The sequence below is a fragment of the Camellia sinensis genome, chromosome 1 (assembly GCF_055761805.1).
Source record: "Camellia sinensis isolate YWXY chromosome 1, ASM5576180v1, whole genome shotgun sequence".
NCBI lineage: Eukaryota > Viridiplantae > Streptophyta > Magnoliopsida > Ericales > Theaceae > Camellia > Camellia sinensis.
In genome coordinates this window covers 118,025,663-118,050,834 of record NC_138961.1, presented here as the reverse complement: position 1 = coordinate 118,050,834, position 25,172 = coordinate 118,025,663, and the positions used below count along the sequence as shown (strand labels likewise).

General features: G+C 33.6%; 1 protein-coding gene across 3 annotated transcripts; it reads left to right on the top strand.

Moving 5' to 3' along the window:
* The first annotated feature begins 4,656 nt into the window (after positions 1–4,656).
* On the top strand, positions 4,657–15,755 carry LOC114289802 (F-box protein At5g52880). Of its 3 annotated transcripts, none has more exons than XM_028233616.2 (6): positions 4,657–4,991; positions 11,700–11,851; positions 12,908–12,995; positions 13,246–13,448; positions 13,831–13,976; positions 15,275–15,755. In XM_028233616.2, exons 1-6 carry the CDS (start codon positions 4,807–4,809, stop codon positions 15,410–15,412), a joined length of 912 nt encoding a protein of 303 aa, XP_028089417.2. In that variant the 5' UTR covers positions 4,657–4,806; the 3' UTR covers positions 15,413–15,755. The 3 variants fall into 3 exon arrangements, with proteins under 3 accessions (XP_028089417.2, XP_028089419.2, XP_082739186.1); XM_028233618.2 differs by lacking the exon at positions 15,275–15,755 and adding an exon at positions 14,252–14,415 and having other exon boundaries at positions 4,684–4,991; XM_082883060.1 differs by having other exon boundaries at positions 4,738–4,991; positions 11,269–11,851.
* Positions 15,756–25,172: the final 9,417 nt, after the last annotated feature.

The window sequence follows — 25,172 nt, the reverse complement described above, 5'->3', positions numbered from 1 at the left end:
GATCCTCCACCACCACTGCCTCCGTCGCCATTTCAGATTTTTTTTTTTTTTTTTTTTTTTTCAAGTTGCTGTTGATGATGATGATAGATTCATATATATATATATATAAAGATTCATATATATATATATGTATATATATGCAATAACAGGTTTTTTAATTTTTGAGTATATATATTCATATACAACAGATTTAAGAATATATATATAGATATGTTTAAGAATATATATTCATATTCAATACAATAGATTCATATTTATATATATATATATATATAGATTTTTGAGTATATATATGTTTATGTATACAACAGATGCATTGAATTTTTTTTGAATAGGTCGGGGATTTTCGGGGTCGGGGAAACCCGAACCCCGATCGGGGGCGGGGTGGGGGGGCCGATAGAGTCCCCGTCGGGGATCGGGGGCGGGGGCGGGGAATTTCTCACTATCGGGGATCGGGGACGGGGAGGGTGGTCCCCGGCCCCGCCCCGCCCCGTTGCCATTCCTAGTGTAATTTATCCAAATATTAAAGATCAAAATGATACAAATAATACATTTTAAAGACTAAAAATTATAATTACTTCTAAATTCAAATTTCATGAAACTAGATTTGATTCTCAAGTCCCGTTTTGGAATTGATTATTTTAATAAGTTTTCCAATTTTTACGAAAGGACGTACAAAAAATAAAAAAGTTATTTGACAACTTATAACGATTTGGAAAATGTTTGAGACTCCTAATAAAATCTTCACAATTTCACCCACAATGATATGGAACGATAGGTGTCAACTTTTAATTTGTCGCATACTCGATTATGTGGGCTCCTTACTTGCTACATCATTAGGAGCGTATTTGAGGGCCTCAAATATAGGTCTTAAGTATTACTCTAATGAATTTATCACTTTTTGATTATTAATCCAAGTCCCCAAAGGGTAATTTCTTCTTAAACTAACCCTAACCATGCTCAGGCTTAACTGGGAGTTTTTGCATAAAGAGGGTAAATGTACTTCTTTTTTTAGGTATAGCGGAAAAAACAAGAGGGTAATTGTGTTTGTTTGTGTCATTTTTATCATTGCCTTGTAACCAAAACATAAGAAGCTCCTCTGTTTGCCACAATTAGGGTGTAAATTTGGTGTGGTCTGACATACCCAAGCTTGGACCGATCCATGTTGGGCCGCACAGGCTCCCGCTAAAATTTGGGCCAAGCCAGGCTGGCCCACGGACCAGAAAATTAGGCCTAGGCCTAGGGGGTATTCGGGCCTTGGAAAGGCCGCGGACCTGGGCCTAGGCCTAGGTTCGGGCTTGCGTTAGGCCTGAACATTTTTATTTTATTTTTTTCACCAAAATTTTATTCTTTTTCACAACAAATGACACTAGGCCTAAGCAGGCTTAGCTTTGAGCAGGCTTAACGGGTTGATACATATAATATCAAATTTGTTTGTTGCCTACATGGCCATCTATCTATCTATTTATATATTATATAAGGAACAGGGGATTTCTAACCCACAAGTCTTGTAGGAGCTCCAATATACCAATATTAATTTTCTAATTTTTTGATTTAAAAAAAAAAATAACCTCAGCATTAATTGACTTCTCCTAACCCACAAGTCTTTTTAACTTCTCTCATAGTTATTGCAACACCCTTTTTAACTTCTCCTATACACTATGGTTAATGATGAGATTGTTAAATTATTTTTATAAAAAAATTTAAAAAAATAATTTGTATATTAAAAATATCTAAAACAAATATAAATATCTATATCTATATATTATATAAGGAAAATAGGATTTCTAATCAGAAACCTCTTAAGAGCTCCAAACTCTCATTATAAAATTATTGATTTTTCAATTTATAAAATAGATTAAAAAAACCTATTGGCTGATTTATTTATTTAATTATTTTAGAAATAATAATTATTCATTAATTTATGGACTTCAAATGGGAAGATAAAAAAATATTTCCTAATCTCTCCATCATATTCTCTCTCACCGATTTCCAAAAAATATATATATTAAAACTTGCCTTTCTTCTCCCTTCCCCAAAAAATTAGATGATATTTTTCATGAAAGTTGTAGATATCTATCTATATTTATATATTATATTTAACATAACAAAAAAATAAATAAATAAAAATCAAGTATACAAAAAGATAAAATTAATAAATCGAATTTTTATTTATTCAGTTAAAATCTTTCTTTTGAATCTCAATATCCAATTTTAAATTTTAAAAATCTTTAAAGTTTATAATCTAATTTTAAAATATCTCCTACCAACATATTTTAAATCAACAAAACTCACATATCTATCACATATTTAACTTACATCATAACTTACCTAAATAATAATAATTAAAAGCAAATAGAAACAGCAGATAAATTCGATTAAAAAAATAGAAACCCACAACTCTATCTTAAATAAATTTTAAAAAAATAAATAGAAACCACACAAAAATATAATTATCTATTTTTTTGAAGTATATCTATCAAAAATCTAAATCACTTAATGAGACAAATTAATCAATTTTCAAGTCTTATTTAAAAAATGATATGATTAGTCATCCCAACTCTTAGACTTCGCGGGCATTGGCGAAGGAGCTAAAGGATTGGGTTAAGTGAGGTCTAAATTGTTTGAGGTAACATACTCTCATTTCATAAATTTATTTGTTTGTTAATTTTATATTTTTTTCTGTGTGATTCTCTTTTTTTACTGTTGGTTTGGTTTTGGTTTCGGTTTCAGTTTCGGTTTTAATGAAGTTTATGCATTTGTTTACAGGTTTGCATAGTGGAGAAGAATTATTGATGATTATGGTTGCAATTGAAGTATATATGTCTGTTCTATGCCAAGGATTTTGATCAGATTTTGTTTTCTTTAATGAAGACCATAAAATTGAAGTAAAAAAAAATGGGTGTCAATTTTTTTTTTTTTTTATTGTCATTTTATTTTATAGAAAACATGAAAATTTATTGAGAATTCAAGATTTTAATGTAACATTAGATTTTTGTATAACTAGGTAAATTTAAAACTTTTAAATATCACTGCATTCTTTATTTTTATCATCTTTTTACCTATTATACCATTACTGCTATTTGTTAGTTTGTTAATTATAATTCAATTAATTGAAAATGAAAACTTAATGTAACTTTTCATATATATTATAGTTAATTTGTTATAGGTATAGTTGTATATGATAGCATAATATATAAGAATAATCTCTAAATATAATTTATATTTTTTTTATGTTATTAAATAGTCTCTCTTAAATAGTATATAGGAGAGTTAAATGACTTTTTTTATCCCTAAAAAGGATGCAGCTTGCCTTCAGTCCAAGATCGGATTTGACAATTTTGTTCGGCCTATAGGAGCCCACCATGAGTCCCGTTTTGATAATCTAAACCGTTTAATATGTAGAACTCATCGAGTACTATATGCTTGAAAAAAATCACGTTAATCGAATATCGATAGCTATGTGATTAAATCAGTTTTGTATAAAAACAAATGGACGATGAACAAATTAATGGTTGACAAAAAACTGATCCAATGAGATAACTATCGATATCCGATCAACGTGATTTTTTACAAGCATATAATACTTGACGAGTTCTACACATTGAACAGTTCGGATTATCAAAACGGGACCCGTGGTGGGCCCCCATGGGCCAAACAACACCATCTAGTCCGATCTCGAACTGGAGACAAGCTACTCCCTCTAAAAAACCCAATCTATTTTTTTTTTACTTTTTAATTTTTTAAATTAAAACATTAATTGTTTATGTCCATAAAACAAAATTGATAAACACATATCCAAAAGCTACACATTTTTCTTTCTTTTTTTGTTCTTTTTTTAATATGCAGGATATTTACAAATGGACCTCAATTTTTTTTTTATAATCTGACTTATAATGATGTGGTCATAAATGTCAATTTTTATACAAATATGAAAAGAGAATTAATTAAATTATACATTTCAACCAATCACATATTCAAACATGGACTATTTGAAGATATTATTTCACTATAATTCTCAAACTTTGATTATTTTAAGATGTTATTTCACTATATATTTTAACTTTTTTTAAAACAAACTATTAAAATTGCACTAAACAAATTTATATATATATATATATATATATTAATTGTTTTAAACTAATAATTTAAAAAAATTATAAATATAAAAATTAACTTATAAATTTCATATATATTACAAGATAAAATCTTAAATTATTTCAAAATAATTATAATAATTTTTTTTTTTTTTAATTTATGAAGTTGGTGCATAGCACGGTTACCATTCCTTACGGTTGGTTTGGCATAAACTAAGGACTGGTTTGGTATAGGCTATATAATCCATCGTTTTATCTTTTTATCTTTTTTTCATTATATCACCTCCCTACTTTTCTGTACATCTTTTCATAAAAAGACAAAAAGTATATTTTTTTAGGACACCCCAAACCAACCTTAAATAATACAAAAAGTTAAAAAGTCACTATCCTATTTAAGTCACGTTATCTTATTTAAATCACATCACCTCTCTAACACATCACATCACATCAATCTCAATCCAAACCCAATCCATATAAGTCAATAAGCCAAAAAATATATTTTTTTAGAACGTTCCAAATCAACTCATATAAGTCAATAAGCCAAAAAATATATTTTTTTAAAACAACCCAAACCAACACTGTTTTTGACCCTGTCTGTCACAGCATCCCTAAAAGACAGAAAGAATTCTCTCATCAATTTGGTAACCCTGATCACAGGGAAATTGGGTCATCTTTGATTTGAGCTGGGCAAATTCTCAATCCCAAGAAAATGACAGCAGCATTAGAGAGATACGAAAAGCTAGGGATAGGAGAGTCCCTCCCAAGAATCTACCAATACCCAATAGCCTGCAGAGAGATCAGCATCATTCTCATAGGAGCTTACTCTAAGCTCCCCAAAAACCTTCAGTCTCTCGTCTTCCAACACACCCTCACCGCCTTCCGCCTCCTTCCCCTGTGAGTCTCCGTCTCCTCCTCCTCTGTTTCTTTTTCCTTCCGTTTTATTTGATTGTTTTTTGTTCTTTGAATTGAAGCATTCTCACTCTTATAATAGCACAATTTTTCTTAAAACTGTCTGGTTTATGTGTGCGCTGTTTATGTTGACAACACAATCATGCACAATTTTGTTCTTTGATGATTTTTTTTTTGTTATTTTTTATTTTTTAAACGTGAATAATTGATTTCGTATCTAATGCTTAAAACTCTTAAAATCTAATTGTAGAGAGATTTGTATTCAGAATAAATTTCAACTCATCAATATAATTCTTACAAATCATTTTAATTATGTATTCTTTATATTTAATTGTTGGTTCATTGGTAAAATCCTGGTCTAATAAAGGTTATCGGTTCGGGTGTCGGGGCAGCCACTTTGTATACTATGCCAAAGTTAGCTGTGTACCCAATCTGTCCCCTCCTATATACACATTAATGTGTACTAATTGGACGTCGTTTTTTAGTTATTGGGAAACTAACATAATTTGTACTAGTGAATAATCCGTGCTTAAAGGCACTACCAACTTACCTACACAATTTGATTGCAAACCACCCTCTCTCATGGGGGAACATTATTCTTTGAAAGCAGCTCTAATTTGACAGCAAAGTGAACTCATCGCAGTAATAAAAACAATCAAAAGAACAATAACAAATACATGATAGCTTACTATAATATCATTGAATCAAATGATTTTACGGTTTGAATTTGAGCAATACCAAAAAAACTCGGCAAACCCATGTTTAAGAGATAATTGCATGTTTCACAAGTTTCTGCAATGACATTGTCATAGCAACAAATAATCTTCTTCCAATTTGTTTTGTAACTAATCCCCTTCTTTCAACATAAAATTCATGTACTTTTCTGATAGCTATGAATATACTACTAGTAAGTATAATTCTGAGCCCATCATTGGCTGAAACACACATGAAAAATAGCATTGAGCAAAGATTCTAAGCATGAATGTAAGAGAGAAGATTACATAGGTTTTACACAGTGAAACCTAATAATAAAATGATAACTCTTGTATAGAAGTCTTCCTAGTTGAATAGGGGAGTAAATTTCAACACCAGCAAAAATACGAATTAGGCAAACCTCTCCAGACACTCTTATGTTACATGGAGTCGGGTACGAGTATTGGGTGTGGTGTGTATCCAAGCGTCAAACCTATATAAATTTAAATTTTAGGATCCTGGGATATGTATCCAAAATTGGATATGGGTGCGGAGAAGCGTCATATACACAATATATTATATAATATTTTTGGATGAAATATTATAAATTATAAAAAGATATAATTGAAATTGAATAAGATTCAGAAAAAATATAAAATATCTATATTTAATTCATATGTGAAACTAAAAATATTACTTTACTAGAAAATGTGAGTTTCTTCTTCTCATATATTGTAACAAATTATAGGATCCGAGTGTCTAAATTGGATACGAGTGTCGGACACATATCCTACACCCTTACCCATGTTATATCTACTAGACACGAGTACTGTGGGCGAAATAGAAAAGTCCATGTAACATAACAAACACTTTGATCTAGATAATAAATTACCACAGTGAAGCAAACATAGAACACGCATTGCTGAACTCACCATTTTTCCAATTATCTAAGCTCTATAAATAGATCAAATAATTAAAATTAAAATTAAAATAAAAAAGTCCTAAAAAAAAAATACAAACTATTCATTGCAAAATTCAAGAAAAAAATCAAAAATTTGTGTCATCACTACTATATAAGTCCAAAACGCAATATTTTTAATCTTTGAAAGAAATGATGAGTACAAAATTTTACATTCCCAGCAATGCATGACGACACATGACAAATTGATTGAGAAAAAAAAAAAAAAACAGAGATGATATGAAATGTATAGCTTGTATTGGCCACAACAAGCACTAAAACTAATTTGGAAGGAACAAATGAATTTGAACAGTAATCCTGCAAGCAAAAATCAAATTTTTAATTTGATATAAAGGACCCAATCAATCTTCACTTCACAAATAAAATCAAATGTTTTACATAGAAACAAAATGAAGATGCCATCTAAGTTTGAAAGAGACATGAGAAATTGCCTTTTTACTCATAAAGACTTCATAACAATAATTAAGTGATTGTCATCATAAAAATGAATCTCGTGAATGATTAAATCATTGTATCAAATCTTTAGTTAGTGTATGAACATTACTCAGTACAACTGTATCAAATCTTTCTCCCATTTTCTAATTTCTTGTGTTTCTTCTTCTACGAAACGAGTTGCCCAAGTATCTTCACATTCAATCTCCCTAAACCCATCCGGAGAACAAAAAAACTTCCAAGATGAAACAACTATCAATGTCGGAAAGTGAACCACAATATAGCTAAGCCAAAGCAAGTAAAACTAGTGAATAAATATATTCAACCTTTTGTCTATACACCTAAGTTGAGACTTGAAGCAGCAAAGGAGCTATACATAACCATAAAGAAAAGGACAATCAAAATACAACTAAATTATGTACAAAACACAATCCCAAAGACACAAACCCTCAACGAAATTCACAAAAAATTGCCATTTGGAAAAGAGTGTGTGTGTGTGTGTGTGTGTGAGAGAGAGAGAGAGAGAGCTCTTTCCTGTCTTCAAATTATGTTGTAAAGAAACTAACTTTTAAGGTTATCCCACTTACATCAAAACCATTAGAGCTCTTCTCCTCATTCAACCCTAGAAATTCACTGCGGAGCTCTCCTTCCACTATTCACTACGATTATTGTAACATTTCTACTGCGCTCCATTCACAAACACAAAAGCAACAGACAATTGTTTTGATGAGCAAATACTCATGTAAAAACGATTTAGAAGAAAATTGTACCTTTGCAAGAGGAGATTTTGAGCTAGCGTTTCCTATAGCACCACTGTTATTTTTCCTTAGTAAATGAATCCCTATTGTTCTATTCAGGAGGTTGGTCCCATTTGAATTTCGGTTAAAATTAAAAAAATAATATAATCTCAAAGATTGAATAGAAAAAAAAAATTCTCTCTAATATTTCGTCAAACCACTGCATCGTATATATATGACCACAAACACAATGCTTCATATACAAATTCTAAGAATCAACAATATAATTATAAATAAAGCAATTAAATTGGACATGGTTCCCTCTTTTGAAGCACTCTTATTGCAATTAAAACCTTCTTAGATGCATATAAAAATCAATACCAAAAACAATTGAAGAAACTAACACCAAATTTAACTATATAGATATATGTATATATAAAAGAAAGATGCATAAAAATGAACCTGCTTAACAGCAAGAAGCTGTCTAGAATCAAGATTCATTCCGATATAAACCCAGCCAAATGCACTACAATCCGTGGCCAAGCAGGAAGCCGCGGCCTTGAGAAAAGTCTTATTTACAATTGACAATGTTGGACCTGATTTCTTGAGGAAGCCTCTGAAGACACCTCCAAGCATGTTGAGTGTTATTCTAATAGAAGATTTAATAAATGCAATGAAATAAAACACAAATTTTAGTTCAACAGTTTTGGAAATTAACAATTGTTTACATAAATATAAAGAGAGTGATATTCGGGGTTTGTGATGGGGATACCCACTGGAACTGTTCGGATCTCTAAACCAAAGTGGCCTTAATTTGTTCTTGGTCAGCCATGCTCTCTTCAAGAGCTTTAGTCATCGAAATCAATAATTTTGGAAATTGACAATTGTTTACACAAAGATAAAGAGACTGATATTAGGGGTTTGTACTGGGAATACCCATTGGATCTGTTCGGATCTCTAAACCAAAATGGCCTCAATTTGTTCTTGACTTGCCATGCTCGCTTCAAGAGCTTTGATCATCGGAATCAACCACTCGTTGATCGTCGACTTCAAGGTATAGTCGTCCATCAACACTCCATAGATCAAGCCCTCTCAAGTCTCAATCAGCCATTTGTAACTCACAAACCCATGGTGGAGACATGAAGAGAGAGAGGTAGCATGGTCTTTGTGAACAAGCTTGAAGTTTGAAATGTGAGAGGCAAGGTTGATAGAGAAACAAAAAGAAAAGCAAAGAAAAAGAAAGAGGAAGGGAGGTTTGATCTTAGCCATTGAATGTTGGTGTCATCTTCTAGCCCATGATGCAATGATGCCACGTTGGACAAAGGTTCAAAAACAATCTTGTCACTGTTGGATCAAACCCAAAATTAATCTTAGCCATTCCAATCAAATGTATCTCTAACACATTTTTAAAAACAAAGTTGCCTTACTATATAGATTATGACTTCGGTTGGGCAGTTATCACTTCACTTGTTGACAAAAATGGGATGTAGAGTGTAACCCCAAGAGGTTGGCTTGGTGGCAAGGCCATGGGTCTTGGGGGTGTGCTCCCTCCAAGGTTCAGGGATCGAAATCTCTTAGGTGTTAACAATTCCTTTAGCTCATCAGACTGAGGGAAAACTCTTGAATTAACTGTGGTGCACTTGTGGGAAACTCCTTGCCAATGACCTATGCACCCCTAGGAATTAGTCAGGCTTTGATCAGTACACCCCAATGCCAATCCAAAAAAAAAAAAAAAAAAAAAAAAAGGGATGTAGAGTGTAGAAGAGGGAGCTGAACCTACATTGAACCTTGTCTCCCCAATTGAAGCCTTCCCTATTAATTTCTAGTTTTCAATGCATTGGTCAATATTTAATGCTTCTAAAGCTATGTATGTTTGCTCTGTATGTTCTTTTTCAATTATGACATAATGTGCTTAAAATTACTATGAAATAGTTTATTAAAATTATTAGTTGACTAACTCATTAAAATTAGGGTAAATTAGATAGGCATCTTCTTTGCGTATGTTGCTTTTTGATTTTTTTGGTGTTTCTTTCTCTTTGGTTGGTTTCTCGCCAAAAGTTGTTTTTCTTTGGTTCTTGCATATGATTTGCTAGTGTTCATGTGTCAACTTAGTCAGGATATTTTCATTTGGCCTTGATGCTGTTCTGCACCTTGGTGTTTTATTGATGTAATTTACTTTGTATTTATGTAAGTTGTATTAATAAAATTATCTTTTTGCTGATAAAAAAAAAAAAAAAAAAAAAAAAGTGTAAGAAAACTATTTTATAATTTTGGTTGAAGACAATGATTGATTCAATCATTACTAAATACTCTTACCTATAATTTTACTCTATAAATAAAGAAATAAATAAAATTCAATTTGTGATATGTAGTAATCACTTATAATTTTAGTAAAAGACAATTTAATGATGCCTTCTTTTCTTTATTTTTTTGGGACAAATATTTGGTTTTTTTGTTATAATTACAGGGGGAAAAGAAGAGAGTTAATGTTGTGTGTATTGTTCAAAACTAATTAATGAATTTAAGTATAAATGTTTCAATGACAATTGTGAGTTAATTTGTAAAATCATGAAAGTAATTGTTTTTGATTGTGTTGTAAACCTGACATTAACACCTTTTTTTTTTTTTTAACCAAATCCTTTTAGATATTGGTATTCAAAAAATATTAAAGGAAAGGAAAGGAAAGGAATGGATTTCTCGGGAAATTCAAAGGAAGCATGCCATTTTTATGGATTTCTAGGAAAGGAATTGGAATTATAAAGGAAGCATTCCATTTTTCTGTGTGGTTTGACAAGGATTTGGAAAGGAAAAAAATTAGGGGAAATTAGGGTTCAGTGGTAACTTTCAAAAACAATTACAGATTCATGAAAAAGTTTAGGATTTTAATTATTAAAATTTATAAATTTTATCACTGACTTGTAATTCATTTATTTTTATTTTTTTTCTAAACCTACACCGTATTGTTATTTCTCCCGAAGATTATCTAGACAATGATGCCCCTATTGTAGTAATGGACAAGAAATGGGAAACTTCAATAAAGGAAGGGCAGAGCGTGGCAAACTATATTATATTAGGTTTTTTTTAATTCCAATTCCATTGAAATCTGACCATTTTTCATGGGATTTCAAGATAGTTAAATCCTATTTCCATATATACTCTACATTCAAAATTCCATTTTGAAATACCAATTCCATCAATCATTTCATGGGCAAGTGTGAGTTGCTTTGGTTATTGATTATAGGGCAAATAAGCAAGATTTGCAATGTTTTGGCTTCTAAATGAAGTCTAGGGGAATGTTGCTAGCATGCAATTTTATTTATTCTCCTCACTACTAACAAGAGGTTGGGAAAGCTTGGTAGAGATAGCTTCACAACTATTTCTATTCTCACTTGATATGTTTCTCCTGTGAACGCCTGTACAGTGAATTTCTGGAAATTTATATAAAAACCTCTGGTGTGGAGCAACAAAATATCAACTGCTCCTGAAGTAGTGCGTAGCATGATATGTCGCTTGTGTCGTGAAAACAAAGACCCTGATGTCTTCTATTATCTGGTAGCATTTGTCACATGGGCCAAATCTATGCACCTTTGCCATCTACCTAAAGGAAGTTATATTCTTTACAAAATTATTTAGTTGTTTGGCTTATTACAAGCCTAAGAATCAGTTAATCTCGATACAATTCCTAATGCATGGGGCAGACAGCCTGTTCATATGCTGCTGGGTCTGGGATGGTTCTTTCGACTATTTACTTTCCACCATCAGCCCACTATAAATAGATAGCTGGGGATGTCTTTTTCTGCTTTCACATGTATTGCTTATCCATATTGGAATAATGGTTAATTTGGTTTTTAGGATGCAGACACAAAATGCTGTTTCAGCGGCTAATCTCCTCATTCAGAGTGCTGAGGCTGTGTTGCCAAAGCAAAAGAAAGTTTTGGCTGTGACAGAGTTCAAGCATGCAAAGGTTGCTCATAAGAGGCGCTGTAAGGACCGACAGGAAGAAGGTATCTTTTAGTTTGAGAAACTGTTATCTAAGTGGGTGATAGAGTCATCTCTTTTAGCTCCAATTCTCTTACTGGCGCGATATAATGAAGCACGATGGCCCAATTCTCTTTGCTTAATGAAGCACCTCACAGATGGGTCACAGCCTATAAGTGAACAACTGAAATGAGATCTATCAGGTGCATTTTTTCTCTTGGTCAATCATCCATGAGGTGGCCATCAAGTGGATCTTCATCGTCAAGCCCAATGATGTGGTCTAGGATTGGAAAGCTACCATTAACTAGTGGAGCTCATGGATGGTCTACAGCTACTGATAGTCATATCTATCGAATCTTTTATTTTATTTACATGGACTGTTCTAAATTTGTGAAGTACCCATGTTGCACACTTGATACTTGGGCAAGAGTACATGTGTCTGATATTATCTGGTTGGCATGCAACCAACAAGTATGACTATGTAAAGTTTACTATATCTCTACATTACTCTTTTTTTAATGCATAACATGCTATATGTTAGCTTGTAAGCCACCATTTCACCCTAAAATATAAAATAATTTAATAAACACGAAATTTTGCCTTGTCCTAGTGTCATTGGACATGAGAATTAGATGAATACACACTTGTATCTAAGTCCATGTAACATAGTTTTTGGTTAATCATCCAAGAGGTTGCCATTAATTGGATGAATGTTGATCTTGGAAACCAATGATGTTACAAAGTGATCACTTTAGTTGGGAGCATTTTTTATACGTTGCTCATTACAACTATTGTCTGTACAATCTGTATCCAAAATTGTAACTTGGCATGTAAAGTAGTCTCAAATATGTCTTGTTTCAAGCCGGAGGAAGAAAGTAGATGAGAAAGATATATTAAGTCATTGGTGCCCAAATTAACTCAATGTATTGCCCATATTTTGCAATTTACAAAGCTGTAAACTGGTTGTACAGTTTAACAATTCATTCTCCCTGTAACAACCAGATGAAGCATATTTGAGATATCCTTTATTTTATTTCTGTTGGTTGCACTCTTTTATTATTAAAATTTTTGCGTATTTTCAGGTTCAATTCAACTTCCTCAAGATGTTGTAGTGCACATCTTCAGTTTTTTAGATTTGCAATCTTTGCTTTTGGCTGCATCAGTATGCCGGTAATGTTCCTTTACATTACCCTGTTTAGACATAACATTGGGTTTGCACACCTTGTCATAGTTTATTATATCGTGTGGATCTACCAATTGAACAAATTAAATATCTAATTGGTGGTCCTTCTGAATGGCACCCCAAGTATGGTCTAGTTTAAAAGGCTATATAACCTTGGAAGTTGGATTCCCCCCACCCCCCTTCTGTGACACTATTTCCTTCCTAATTTAACGACACCCTTGGATGTTTCATGTGAAGGTTGTGGAATTCGGCAGCAAGTGACAACCACTTGTGGCATTTGCAACATGTTATGTACTTTGGTGATTCCAATAATTGTTCCAAGGGTAGGGGGCTGCAAAGGTATGGAATACTTGAAAATGATGAGCATATGCAATTGCAAATGGAAGTTAATGCTGGAACTGATACTGACTGGAGAGACACTTTTAAAGAAGCATGTAAAGGTACGCTGGTACTTTACCTTTCAAATATATAATTTATTTGGGCTTCTTCTGAACTACAATATTGGAGCACACAAGTTAATATGCAGTTGCTTTTCTGTCTGTCACTTAAATTATATATTTTGGAGAAAATCATATCAAATATTTGATCGTAAGGCATCACAAATTACTTGACATCTTACGATTTGATTGTTAGATCCGGCATTTTGCAATGCTCTGAACAATAGCTGTTATTCTTATTCTTAAGATGTATAATTCCCATGGTACTTGTAAGTATTTATTTTCTAAAGCACCTATTAGATGGGCCTGAGAAGTTCTCTCTCTCTATGCAACTTTACTATGCAATATTATTTGCCCTAGTTTGACATATATTATTTGGTTTCAGGCAATTCATTAAAGAAACTTACATCTCATAGGGGATACTGTGGGCACTGTGATGCGGTTGTTTGGCTGAGTAACATGAAATGTTCCAATAAACACTGTAGGCTAAACTCCAAAAACCAGCAAATCAAGCACATATCACTTGAGCAGGTAACTTTTAGGTCTGGGGTTTTCTTATTTTTTTATTTCTATTTTTGATTAAACATCTGCATTTTCATTTATTCTTGTAGATTTTTAGTTGCAGGTGCTATTTCTACAAGTTGGTGTATATGAACTTTGATTTTTTGTTATTTTCGTTGTTCTGATGCATCATTTAGGATCAACTCCCTTTATATTTGATTATTTTCCATACATCTCATGATTCCCCCAACTTTGGTGTAATTATCTCTTTGTATGAAAATCTATGGTGCTGATTTGGTTGCCAGTGCAACTGGGGATACGTTCCTCTCCATACCCACCTTGTGGGCTCTAACCCGGGCACTCACAGGTAATCTGAACTGTCTACTTTGTAGGTCTCACAGTAAAGGTTATCCATGCAAAAAATTAGCTTTACCGGACAAATATAAACACAGGAACAAAGTGCGTTTTGTTTTATAAAATGGATGAGTTAAGTTTACAATCATATTTGTTGTTCATTTTATAAAGAAAATGTGATTTGTTCATGTGTTTATAGTGTGAGAATATTATGTTTATTATGTAAATATGTTATATTGATTGTAAGAATGTAGGTTTATTCTTATTTCCTTTTTTAGATTAGGTCTATATAACTTGGTTGTACACTTTGTATTATACACAATTGAATATACAAGTTATTCTTCAGAAACTTACATATAGATGTCTAATGAAATTAATTTTTTACATTCATTTATTGCGGGGTCTACAATGTAGACGACTTGGATCATCAATATGGATCCAAATTAGGACCCACAAGGGTGGATATGAATGAGTATGGAGAGATGAATGCATGGAGGGGAGCTCATGCTGTGCAACTGATTCCTCTTCCTTGCATATAACTGGGGTTGAACTGTTGCATCTGTTTTGTAATAGAATGTGTCATAATTTGGCCTAGGCACCAGAGCGAATGCTTGTTGGTTTTGTTGTAGTGTAGTTTGTCATTGCACTTTTGGATCCTAATTTCTAGAACAGCAACAGACAACCAGCTTTTCTGTAATCACAACAATTAAAATAATGCTGAGGATCCTTGCCTTTGTTCTAATGCTTGAACCCCGTCCATGAACACATCTGATCAAATAGGAAGAGAAGCAATATACTACCCCGTCATCATGTGATTTTACTCCTCCAGTCATCTAAAAGACTGGATTTTAAGTGTTGTTTGACTATGCGGAACTCCCTTTCATTCTTTTGATCCACCCTTTTTTGTCAGCAAAATCGCATCATCACAGTGTGGCCCAATCAAATAATCTCTGCTATGCTTTTGTTTTTGCCAGATTGTGATGTATATAGTACATGGAACTCCATTTATGATACCGTCTTCAGATAGTGATAGTGGTGATAGTGATTCAGACGAGGGGTCCTTTCGGAAGCTGTGGGCCATTCCAAAACACTTTAGTGGATGCCGCAGGTAGCTCTATCTCTGACAGCAAATGTACTTTTTTTTTCTTCTCCGGTGGTATTGTTTGGTTGATGATTATTCAAGGATAGTGTTGGAAGAGCTAAACGATTGGAAACAGATTGCTATCTTTTAAATAGGCTGAGATGAGAGTAATTCCATTATGCTTTTGGAGTTGATTTGGAATTTGTAATTGCAACATTATTGTGTCAAGGCTAGAAGATTAGTTTATGCTTGTTACCGAACAATTTATTTTATTAAACCAAAATGTAATGTATGTTACTGTCATATGGTTTTCCTCAGCCTCATTTATGTAAAAACAAATCAGAAATTAACAGTAAGCTGTGTATTGCCTTGAATCTCGTAGCTGCATAAATGTGACTTTACCATTTTAATCTTATTTTTGTTCTTGTTGTTTGGCCTTCCTTGTTTTGCATTTTCTTGAATGTTGTCTTATTTGTTTTACAAGCGGTAAGAAAGGGAATGGGGTAAGGAAGCTGCATATGCAGCAGTAAGATTCCAATTCAGGCATTGCACTTGGTAACGGTGTGTCTTGAACCTCAGTAGCTTTGTACAAAAGCTTTAAATATAAAAACTTGCAATTGAATATATATCATTCCCTACATATCAAGAACAAGGTAGGAAGTTGCACCAACTGCCCATATATGAATCAAAACAACCGGCAAACCTGCAATTACCTGAGAAAACAAGTCATCTTATAAATTGGAATGTAACAAAATTTGAATCATGGTCTTTTGTCAGCAGGTCATTGAGAGAGCCGGACAATCCACCAATAATTTTTTTATGGGTAAATTACTCTGACACCCCCTCTGTTTCTTTGAAATATCACTGTCACCCCCTTTTAATTTCTGAAATAACACTGCTACCCCCTGTTAGTAACCCAGTTAAATAAAATAATACAATTATTACAATACCCTAACTTATAAAATAAAAAATTATCATTTTTTATTTATTATTCTCTTCACTCATCTCTCTCTATGTAGTGGCTTGGGTAAAAAACCCGTTTGGTTTTTGGTTGGGACACATGGTTGTCGTGGTTGACTCTAACCTTACCTTGCTAACCTTAGAGCATCTCCAATGGTAGTTGCTATATTGTTATTGCTATTGCTATAATTTGACAATGAATAGTGTTATTTTGTCAAATTATAGCAATTGTGCTCCAATGGTCATTTGTTATTTTTGGCAAATCTCAACCAACTTTTCTTCCAAGTTTGTAGGTGTTGTTTGGATATAGGTTTTTTGTGATTTTATTTTTGCGTATTTTGTCTTTTGTGACATTTTTTTACTTGTTTGTTAAAAAAATTATATATTTATATTATTCCCAACTAGACAAATATAAAAAATAAAAAATAAAAAGAAAAATTGGAAAAATTGAAAAAAATTATATATTTATATTATAATGTCTTTTTATTATAATAAAATTATTTTCATTTAATATCAGCTAATGTATTTTATTTTTTTATTGCCTTCATTTGAAAAAATATATTTATTTTTTTGCATTATACTTTATTGAAAATATTAAATTATAATACAAATTAGTGAACATTATACATTGAAAAAATAATATTACATTGTGAAGTACAAAATACTCAAAAATAAAAAAAAAATAATAAAAACATGAAATTTCATTACAAAATAAAAATTACATTGCAAATAAAGACTAACAATTACATCAAAAAATAAATGATATTGCAAATTTAATGATATTGCAAAAAATAAAGACTAACATTTATCTCGTAATTATTCATCAGGAGGTAGGGGAAAATAAAAATTTGGGCTGCTCACATTTGAGGACCACTTGGCGAAAATCTCATTTTTTCGCATTGTGTAATACGCTTTCATCTGAGGGTCCAAATGAGAAATGTCCGTAGTCATTATCATATGTTCTTCCTTTTTCATCTCATGTTCTTGTCTTCTGATCTCAAAGTCATGTTTTTTCGTCTCAAGTTCTTTCATCTCCTGCAGTGCTTGAATCCTTTTTTCTTCTCTTTCATCTTTTTTCTTTTCCTTCTCAGCAAGGTATTGGTTAAATGTGTCCAATTGTGTGCTCATTTTTTGAACTTCAGCTTGAACGACTTGATTTTTTCGAAATAATTCTTTTGCAGATTTCCAACCCATCGGCCTTTTACCCCTTGCAGAGACACTGCCCTTACCAACAGTTGGATTGTTACCAACACTTAGACTGGTGTCATCTTCAAGAGAAATACAGTTATCCATAGGGGAATCGGTGGCTGAATTAGGGGAAAATGGTGTATGTATTCTTGACTTCACTGTATTCGTAGGATTTACATCTTGCCACCTGATATTGTTTTGCAAAATTGACCAGCAATGTTCAAAAATAAAATGTTTGTTTTCATCTTGATGGTATAACAATTTTGCTTGAAGCATCTATATCAAAAAAATATTAAATTAATTAATTAGTTAATTTTTATGTAAGACAAAATAAAAAAAAAACTAACATAATAAATAAAAATGAAATCTTACTGTATCAACTTGTGACGTCCCACTTGGATGTAGATTTTCAACTTGTGCTAAACACCCACGAAATTTTTTGCAATATTTCATTATTACACCGCACCGAGATGAGATAGACACTTGTGTTCTTGAGTGATCATTCTGCAGCGAGCAAAAATTTTCAAAAATTCTTCCCAAAAAATGAGTATGCGATTGCGAATTTCCAACAATTGGGTCTTCAGTAATGTGACACCAAGCTCTACAAATTGCCACATCTTCTTCAGTAGTAAATGATTTTTCTCTCTTTGTTTTTGATGAACCTTCCATAGTGATTGTGTGAAAAAACTAAAAATAATATAATTTCAGAAATTTAGTATGAAATCAAATTGAGATGAAGAGAGAAGAAAAGAAAAGTGAAATGTGTAATGGTTGCTGTAAAAAAAATTCAAATAAAGAGTTTCTATTTATAAAAATTCAAACTGACCCAACGGCTTTATCAAATGCCCAAACAGAGCCCAATGGCTCTATTTATAAAAAATTAAGTTTATTTTTTTAAGCCACCCACCCACCCAGCAAATTGAGTTTTTTTTTTTTTTTTTAAAGCCAAACAGAGCCCAACGACTCTATCAAATGCCATCCCACATCGTCCACGTGCTGATCTTGAACGGTTGAGATGATTTGTTCATCAACATTTTCTTCCTCTCCCTCTCACTGTCTCTCTCATTCCTTCTCCATGTCCCTTTCACTCTTAGATTCGTCTCTCACTCTCACTCTCACTCTCTTCTCTCTCTCTTCGATCGGTGAATCTTCTCACTCTCTTCTCACACTCTATCTCTCTCTCACTGTCTTCGATCTACCTCTCTCTCACTGTCTTTGATCTACTATCCCCATCGTCCATGTCTCTTACTATCTTCGATCTTCTCACTCTAGCTATCCAGATCTACCTCTCTCTCTGTCTCACTATATCCCTTATCTCTCTGTCTTCGATCGGTGAATTCTGAACAGATCGGCGACTGTTTGAAATAGAGAGAAAGATGAGACCAGGTATATGCTCTGTGTCAATCGATGAATCTCTCAAACAGGACGATGAGACCAGGTATATGCTCAAACAGAACCCTCATCTCTCTGTCATCTGTTTTTTTTTTTTTTTTTTATGAATCTGTTTGATGAATCTCTAATTTTTTTGATGAATTTGAATCTGTGAATCTGTATTTGAATATGTGAATCTTTGAATCTATAATTTGAATCTGTAATTTTTTGATGAATTTGAATCTGTGAATCTTTGAATCTGAATTCTGAATCTGTAATTTTTTTCTGTGAATCTATTTGATGAATTAGCTGAGTTGGCATGAAGGGAGGGAGGGAGGGAGGGAAGGAAGGAGGGAGGGAAACCGTTGGTTTCGGCTAAGTTGGCATGAGTGGCAGCTTTTGACACAAGCTTTGGCATTTCTCAAATTTGGCAGCTGCTATGTTTTGCCATTAGAGCATCAAAATTCAACACAGCTGCTATATTATAGCAATGGCAGCTCCAATGGCAAACCATTGGAGATGCTCTTAGAACGCCTTGCGTTGGCTTTGGAAAGCAACCAAGAATTTCTTGTTTTTGCTTGGTTGTGCCTGCAACCTTTGTTACCAAGGTCGTGATGTTGAGGAGTACAGGTCGCGTCCGCAATGGGCTACGAAGAAAAACTCCTTCCAGTACTTTTGCCTATGGGAATATGCCTATGCATGCGATGGTTTAGGTTGACCAGCGACTAGGTTTCTAGCTAGACCATGCCTGAGGTGTTGTTGACCGTGGCTGTGAAGAAAGGGTTCGCTCTCGCGGTGTGTTGCTTCACGCCTGCAAACTAGTTGTCTATAAATAGAACTTCAGTGCGTGAAAAAAGCTATGTTGGACCACTTTATTCTCCCCTTCCTCAGATCATCATTTTTGGGGTTTTGAGGTTCAAAACCCTTGGTTTGATCTATTTCTACTCATTTGCTACCCCTAGTTCCATATACCAAAACATAGAGAGTGGTGAGGACTTTAGTTTAATCTGAGCGGATCGTGTTTTCGTTGCCTGTAGTTTTTCGAATTTTCTCCTCTTCACTTCAAGAGGTAATGATTTTCTTGCTCATTTTCAATATTTCGTTATAGATAGACGTGTGGTAATTCCTATTGCATTACAAATATGATTTTGATATATGATTTTATTAAAAGCATATGTATAGACACCGCATTTTTGACCGCCCTTAAAAGTTGGGTGTTGCACTTTGAACATTCGATGATGAAAAGTTACTCTGCACAATCGTTCAAATTCTTCAGCAAAATGCCTCGATTTTTGAGCTTCTGATCCAAACCTTACACCCCATTTTGACCAAAACTATTTTAGACCTTAAAATCCTCTTTTCAAAATATTTTTTCAAATGTTTTTACGATGTTTTGAGACTCGGATTTCGTTTAAAATATTGCACTTTTCGGTAAACCGAGTAAGGACAAAGTGGAAATAAATGGAAAGGAGGTGAACTGCTTGAAAAATATTTAAAAACATCTTATTTATAGGTTTGGAGTTGAAGGAAATAAGAAAACTAGTTTAGGAAAAGGTTGAGCGTCAAACCGTTATGAAAGAAATGAGCAGCCTTCACTAAATTATGCATATCTCTTTGTACATTTAGAATTTAGATGTAAGGCCATCCCCATTGGCAAGTAGACTTCTAGGGCTTCAATTTAGACTTAAGAATCACCTAAAATCGAGTCCGGATGAGGGAAATATGCCCGTTTGAAGTCGGGCTTGAGAGCACTTTTTTTGGACTGGCCAGCCACTTTTTGTGGCAGGCCGTACAAGTCATTGGCCAGCCGGCCAAGTGTCTCCCCAGGTAGATATTTATAGCCAGCTGTCCCCCCCCCCCCCCATGTGCATGTCTTGCACCAGCTGTCTTTATACAAATATTTTCGAAAGGAGAAGCTGTTTTTCTATAAATTCAAGCCCACCACTTTTGATTTTAGGTTAGAAAATTTTTTCAAAGCTCAAAAACTTGCCAAACACTCCCCCTCTCTATCTTGCAGCATACATACACTTTCTAAACCAAAAATTTGAGGCTCCTTGCTGAGGTTTTTGAGCCAAAATGTCAACCATTGAGAGTAAACATCTTATGGCTTGTAAACAAAAGAGTGTCTTCCCTTCAAAGGTATAACTCTTGCCATCTTTTGTCTACTCGTCACTCTTCTTTTTCTTGGTGTTTATACTCTGTTTTGGATTGTTTTTGTGGGCTGAAACTTGTGATTTAAAAGCTACCCAAGGTGGAGGGGTTAACCACCCTTTCTTATACCTCATTACATAGCTTTTATCCTTGTGTTTGCCACTTGTTTCCTAACCTTTAGCTATTGATTTTCAGAGTTTTCAACGGTTAAAACATGTGGTTTTAAGGTCCAAAAAGTGGAGGGGTTAGCCACCCTTCCTTAAGCTTACTTACTAGCCTTCTTCTCTTTAATTTTTGCTTACTTTTTTCCTAGCTTTCCACACTATTTTCAGAACTGTTTTCCTTGTTTTTGGGGCTGTTTAATATGTTTATTTAGTTTATGCTTTGAATATTATGCTTGTATTATTGTAAGTCCTCATAGATTTGGTGGTTTAAGCCTTAGACACCAATCTATTTGAGTTGATAGCTCTTATTCCATAGTTTTCATACATATACTCACACTTGTAATAACCATCTCTACAACCTCCCTCATTTCTTGGTTTTCTTTCTTTTTTTAAGAGTTGTTTCAAACAATTGATTGTTGTTCAAGGCATGAGGAAGAGACCTTCTATGCTTAATGGTTTAATCTCTTCAGAGATTCATTACCAGGGCATTACATCTCTGTCATGCTAAATGCAACTTTTTAGTTGACACTTCTCTTCATTAGTGGACGTAATTATCACTTTTGGACAAAATGAATAAAGAATGGCAAGGTAATGTAAAAAAGGTTAAAATTGGACTAAAGAAATAAAAAACGTAATAAATTGAGTTGGGTTCAATCGGACGTTATATTGAACCCGTTGAGTCTTGAATCATTACATACTCTTTAGTGATGTTAATGGTTCAAGAAGCAATGTCAACTACTTCCCTTGCGGTAACTCCATCATAGGGAGAAGGTGTTGTTAGTCTTTTATTTCCATTCATTGAGCCTTTGTCCTATTAGTTCATAGATCATCACGCAACAACTTTGCAATAATTGATAATTTGTGAATCGACTCTACTTCTCCCTCGATCAGTTTCATGATAGGGAGAGGCAAAAAGGATAAAAATCTCCTAGAAACACTTTGTTTTTGCTTTGTTTCAATTCTGTAATAGCAGGGCAGAACCTAAAAACAGTGGCTGGTCGACCATCTTTTGTTATGTAGGCAGTGGCATTTTCCTGGTAGAACAGAGCAGAAGCTGGGGCAAAAATAGATTAATTTTCTAATTGCAAAAACAGAACAGAATCTAGCAGCAAACAGAGAGGTTTCCGGGAGGATGTTTTCATTTGTGCGCGGCTTCTCGTCTCCCGTTCTAATCCTTTAAATTAGCTGTAATATTAATGTGTTGTAATTAATTAGTTAGTTTAATTTGGATTTGTAATTATTAGTTAATTTAGCTTATTAGTTAATTGGTGTTGTAATAATTAGTTTAAAATAGGATATTCATTCAGATCCTCTTGTACGAGGGCAAACTTGTAATATTGTGTATGTCTTTCAACCCCCCAATCTTTCTCCCTTTTATTTACTTGCTTACGATGGTTACGTATAGCATCATATTTTGGTTTCATACCATTACCATGACTTGTATCCATTTTTGCATGCATTGGATTCGGTTCATCATTTTAACATTGTTGTCATTTTCTACTTATTTGAATACGTGTGCTATCGCATGCTTTGAGTTAAGCCATATGTCAAGTTACTAAATCGAACCTTGTAGTTGCATTTTGTGTGTGTTTCATTAGTCACTTTCATATTAGAGCATGCATTTTTCTAACCACTTTCTTTTTGGCTTGTCTCGGTTGAGTACTAGGTGAGCATTTCTCACTTGAGCATATTGCATGTGTGTTAGTGTTGCCATATCGAGTATACTACCATGAGACTACATGCTTATTTGATATTTCTCTTAAATACCTGTGGATGAAGGCTTTTTTTACTTAAGTTGGGATGATTTGAGTAATGTACATATTAGCTTACTTTTTCAAGTGATACATATTCAAAACACTTTTCAAAGCAAACATGAAATCAAAACATTCTAAAGTGAGTGAATTAGTCTATACTTATGTGCATCACATAGTGAAGATAGCATAATAATCAGAATAAAAGCATATAATGTAAATAAAAACCACGTCATGATTAGTAGAGGCCAATCTTTGATCAGGTGAGTAAGGTGCTCAATTCATGACCTTCCCCTCTCATACCTAAGTTCCCAAGCCGAGACACTTTGGTTATGATGGACAAGTGGCCTTTGGCACGAGTTACAGGTTTCCTAAATTTCTCAAAAATATTTAGGTGGTGATTCTGAAATTTGACAATGCAGTCCATTTTTGGCACGAGTCACAGGTTTCCTAAATTTTCCAAAAATGGACTGCATTGCTAGATTATAGAGTTGCCACCTAAATATTTTTGGAAAATTTAGGAAACCTGTGACTTGTGCCAAAGGCCACTTGTCCGTCATAACCAAAGTGTCTCGGCTCGGGAACTTAGGTATGAAAGGGGAAGGTTATGAATTGAGCACCCCACTCACCTAATCAAAGATCGGCCTCTACTAAGCATGATGTGATTTTTATGCACATTATATGCTCTTGTTCCGATTATTATGCTAACTTATTATGTGAGGCACACAAATATAGGCTAAGTCACTCACTTTTTATATACATTATATGCTCTTCTTCTATTGGTTTGATTAGAACAAGAGATTTTATTCAGTGTGGTAGGGCACAAGCTACACAAGGTTACTAGGTTCATTAATTCACTAATCTTGATTACTTAGCTTAACTAATCTAGGTTAGGACTAATTAATTAAGGTTTATACTTAATCCTACTTAACCTAATTAATCCCAGTTAAGGTTTACTTATCACACTTAATTAACACTAATCTCAATTAGTAAAAATTTTAAATATTTCAAAATTCTTTCTTCTCGGATATTTTTTTCCTCAAAGCTTTTTAACTATTTATATATATATTAATATTCTACATACTAAAATGGTTAGTTTGAGTCAAGATATTCAAAGATGATTATTAATATGGTGATGGCACGTGGTATTCTTTGGAGCGTCACAAGAATGGTAATACTTTGTGCCTGTGTATAAAGTGTGTGAATGTTTGTAGACAAAATCTTTGAAATGTGGAAATTCATTTGCTCCAATATGGGATTATGCAAACTTACACTATATGGCACCAGCATGGGGAACCTCGTGTTTCAAAGGAGGCTTATCATGATGATGAGATGCGACTCAATGGTGATGAAATTTTATGTGGTATTGATGCCTTAGTGGAAGATCAAATAAGAGGGGAATCAATTGATACAACCCAAGGGGAGGAAGTAAGAACTTTTGATAAGTTGTTGACTGATGCCAAGCGTGAGGTGTTTCCGAATTGTATAAATTATACTTTGTTGAAGTTTGTGATCGAGGTGCTTAATATGAAAGTAACAAATCATTGGAGCAATAAGTCAGTTAACATGATGCTAGAGTTTTGAACTAGACTTTTACCGAAAGAAAATTTGGTTCCAAAGTCAACTTATGAAGCTAAGAAAATGCTACATGACTTAGTCTTGTCATATGAGTTCATTGATGCTTGCATAAATGATTGTGTATTATTTTGGAAGGAGAATGCAACACCAGGTAAATGTCCTACTTGTAAGACATCTACATACAAGATCAATTGTGGAAGGGGTAAGAACGTCCCCCATGAAGTATTATGGTACTTTCCATTAACACCAAGGTTGAAAAGATTGTACATGTCAAGGAAGAGGGTTGAGGACATGAGATGGTACAAAGACAAATGAGTGGACGACGAGATATTGAGGCATCCTGCTGACAGTGATGAGTGGAAAGAATTCGATGCACAACATTCTGAGTTTGCCTTGGAGCCTCAAAATGTGAGGCTAGGGTTGGCTACTGTTGGGTTCAACCCCTTTCAGGAATATGAACAACTCTTGCAGTTTGTGGCCCGTTATACTCATTCCATACAACTTGCCACCTTGGTAGGTTATAAAGGATCCATTTTTCATGATGTCATTACTTATTCCTGGAGAATTGCAACCAGAGATTGATGTTAATGTCTACATGTAGTGGATGAGTTGAATGAGTTGTGGACAA

What these genes read in the sequence shown, in the direction of transcription:
- LOC114289802 (XM_028233616.2), top strand. Translation starts at nt 4,807, where the DNA reads ATGACAGCAGCATTAGAGAGATACGAAAAGCTAGGGATAGGAGAGTCC. An exon ending in GCCTTCCGCCTCCTTCCCCT is followed by an intron (nt 4,992 to 11,699) that starts GTGAGTCTCCGT and finishes TTTGGTTTTTAG; the next exon opens with GATGCAGACACAAAATGCTG. An exon ending in TAAGGACCGACAGGAAGAAG is followed by an intron (nt 11,852 to 12,907) that starts GTATCTTTTAGT and finishes GCGTATTTTCAG; the next exon opens with GTTCAATTCAACTTCCTCAA.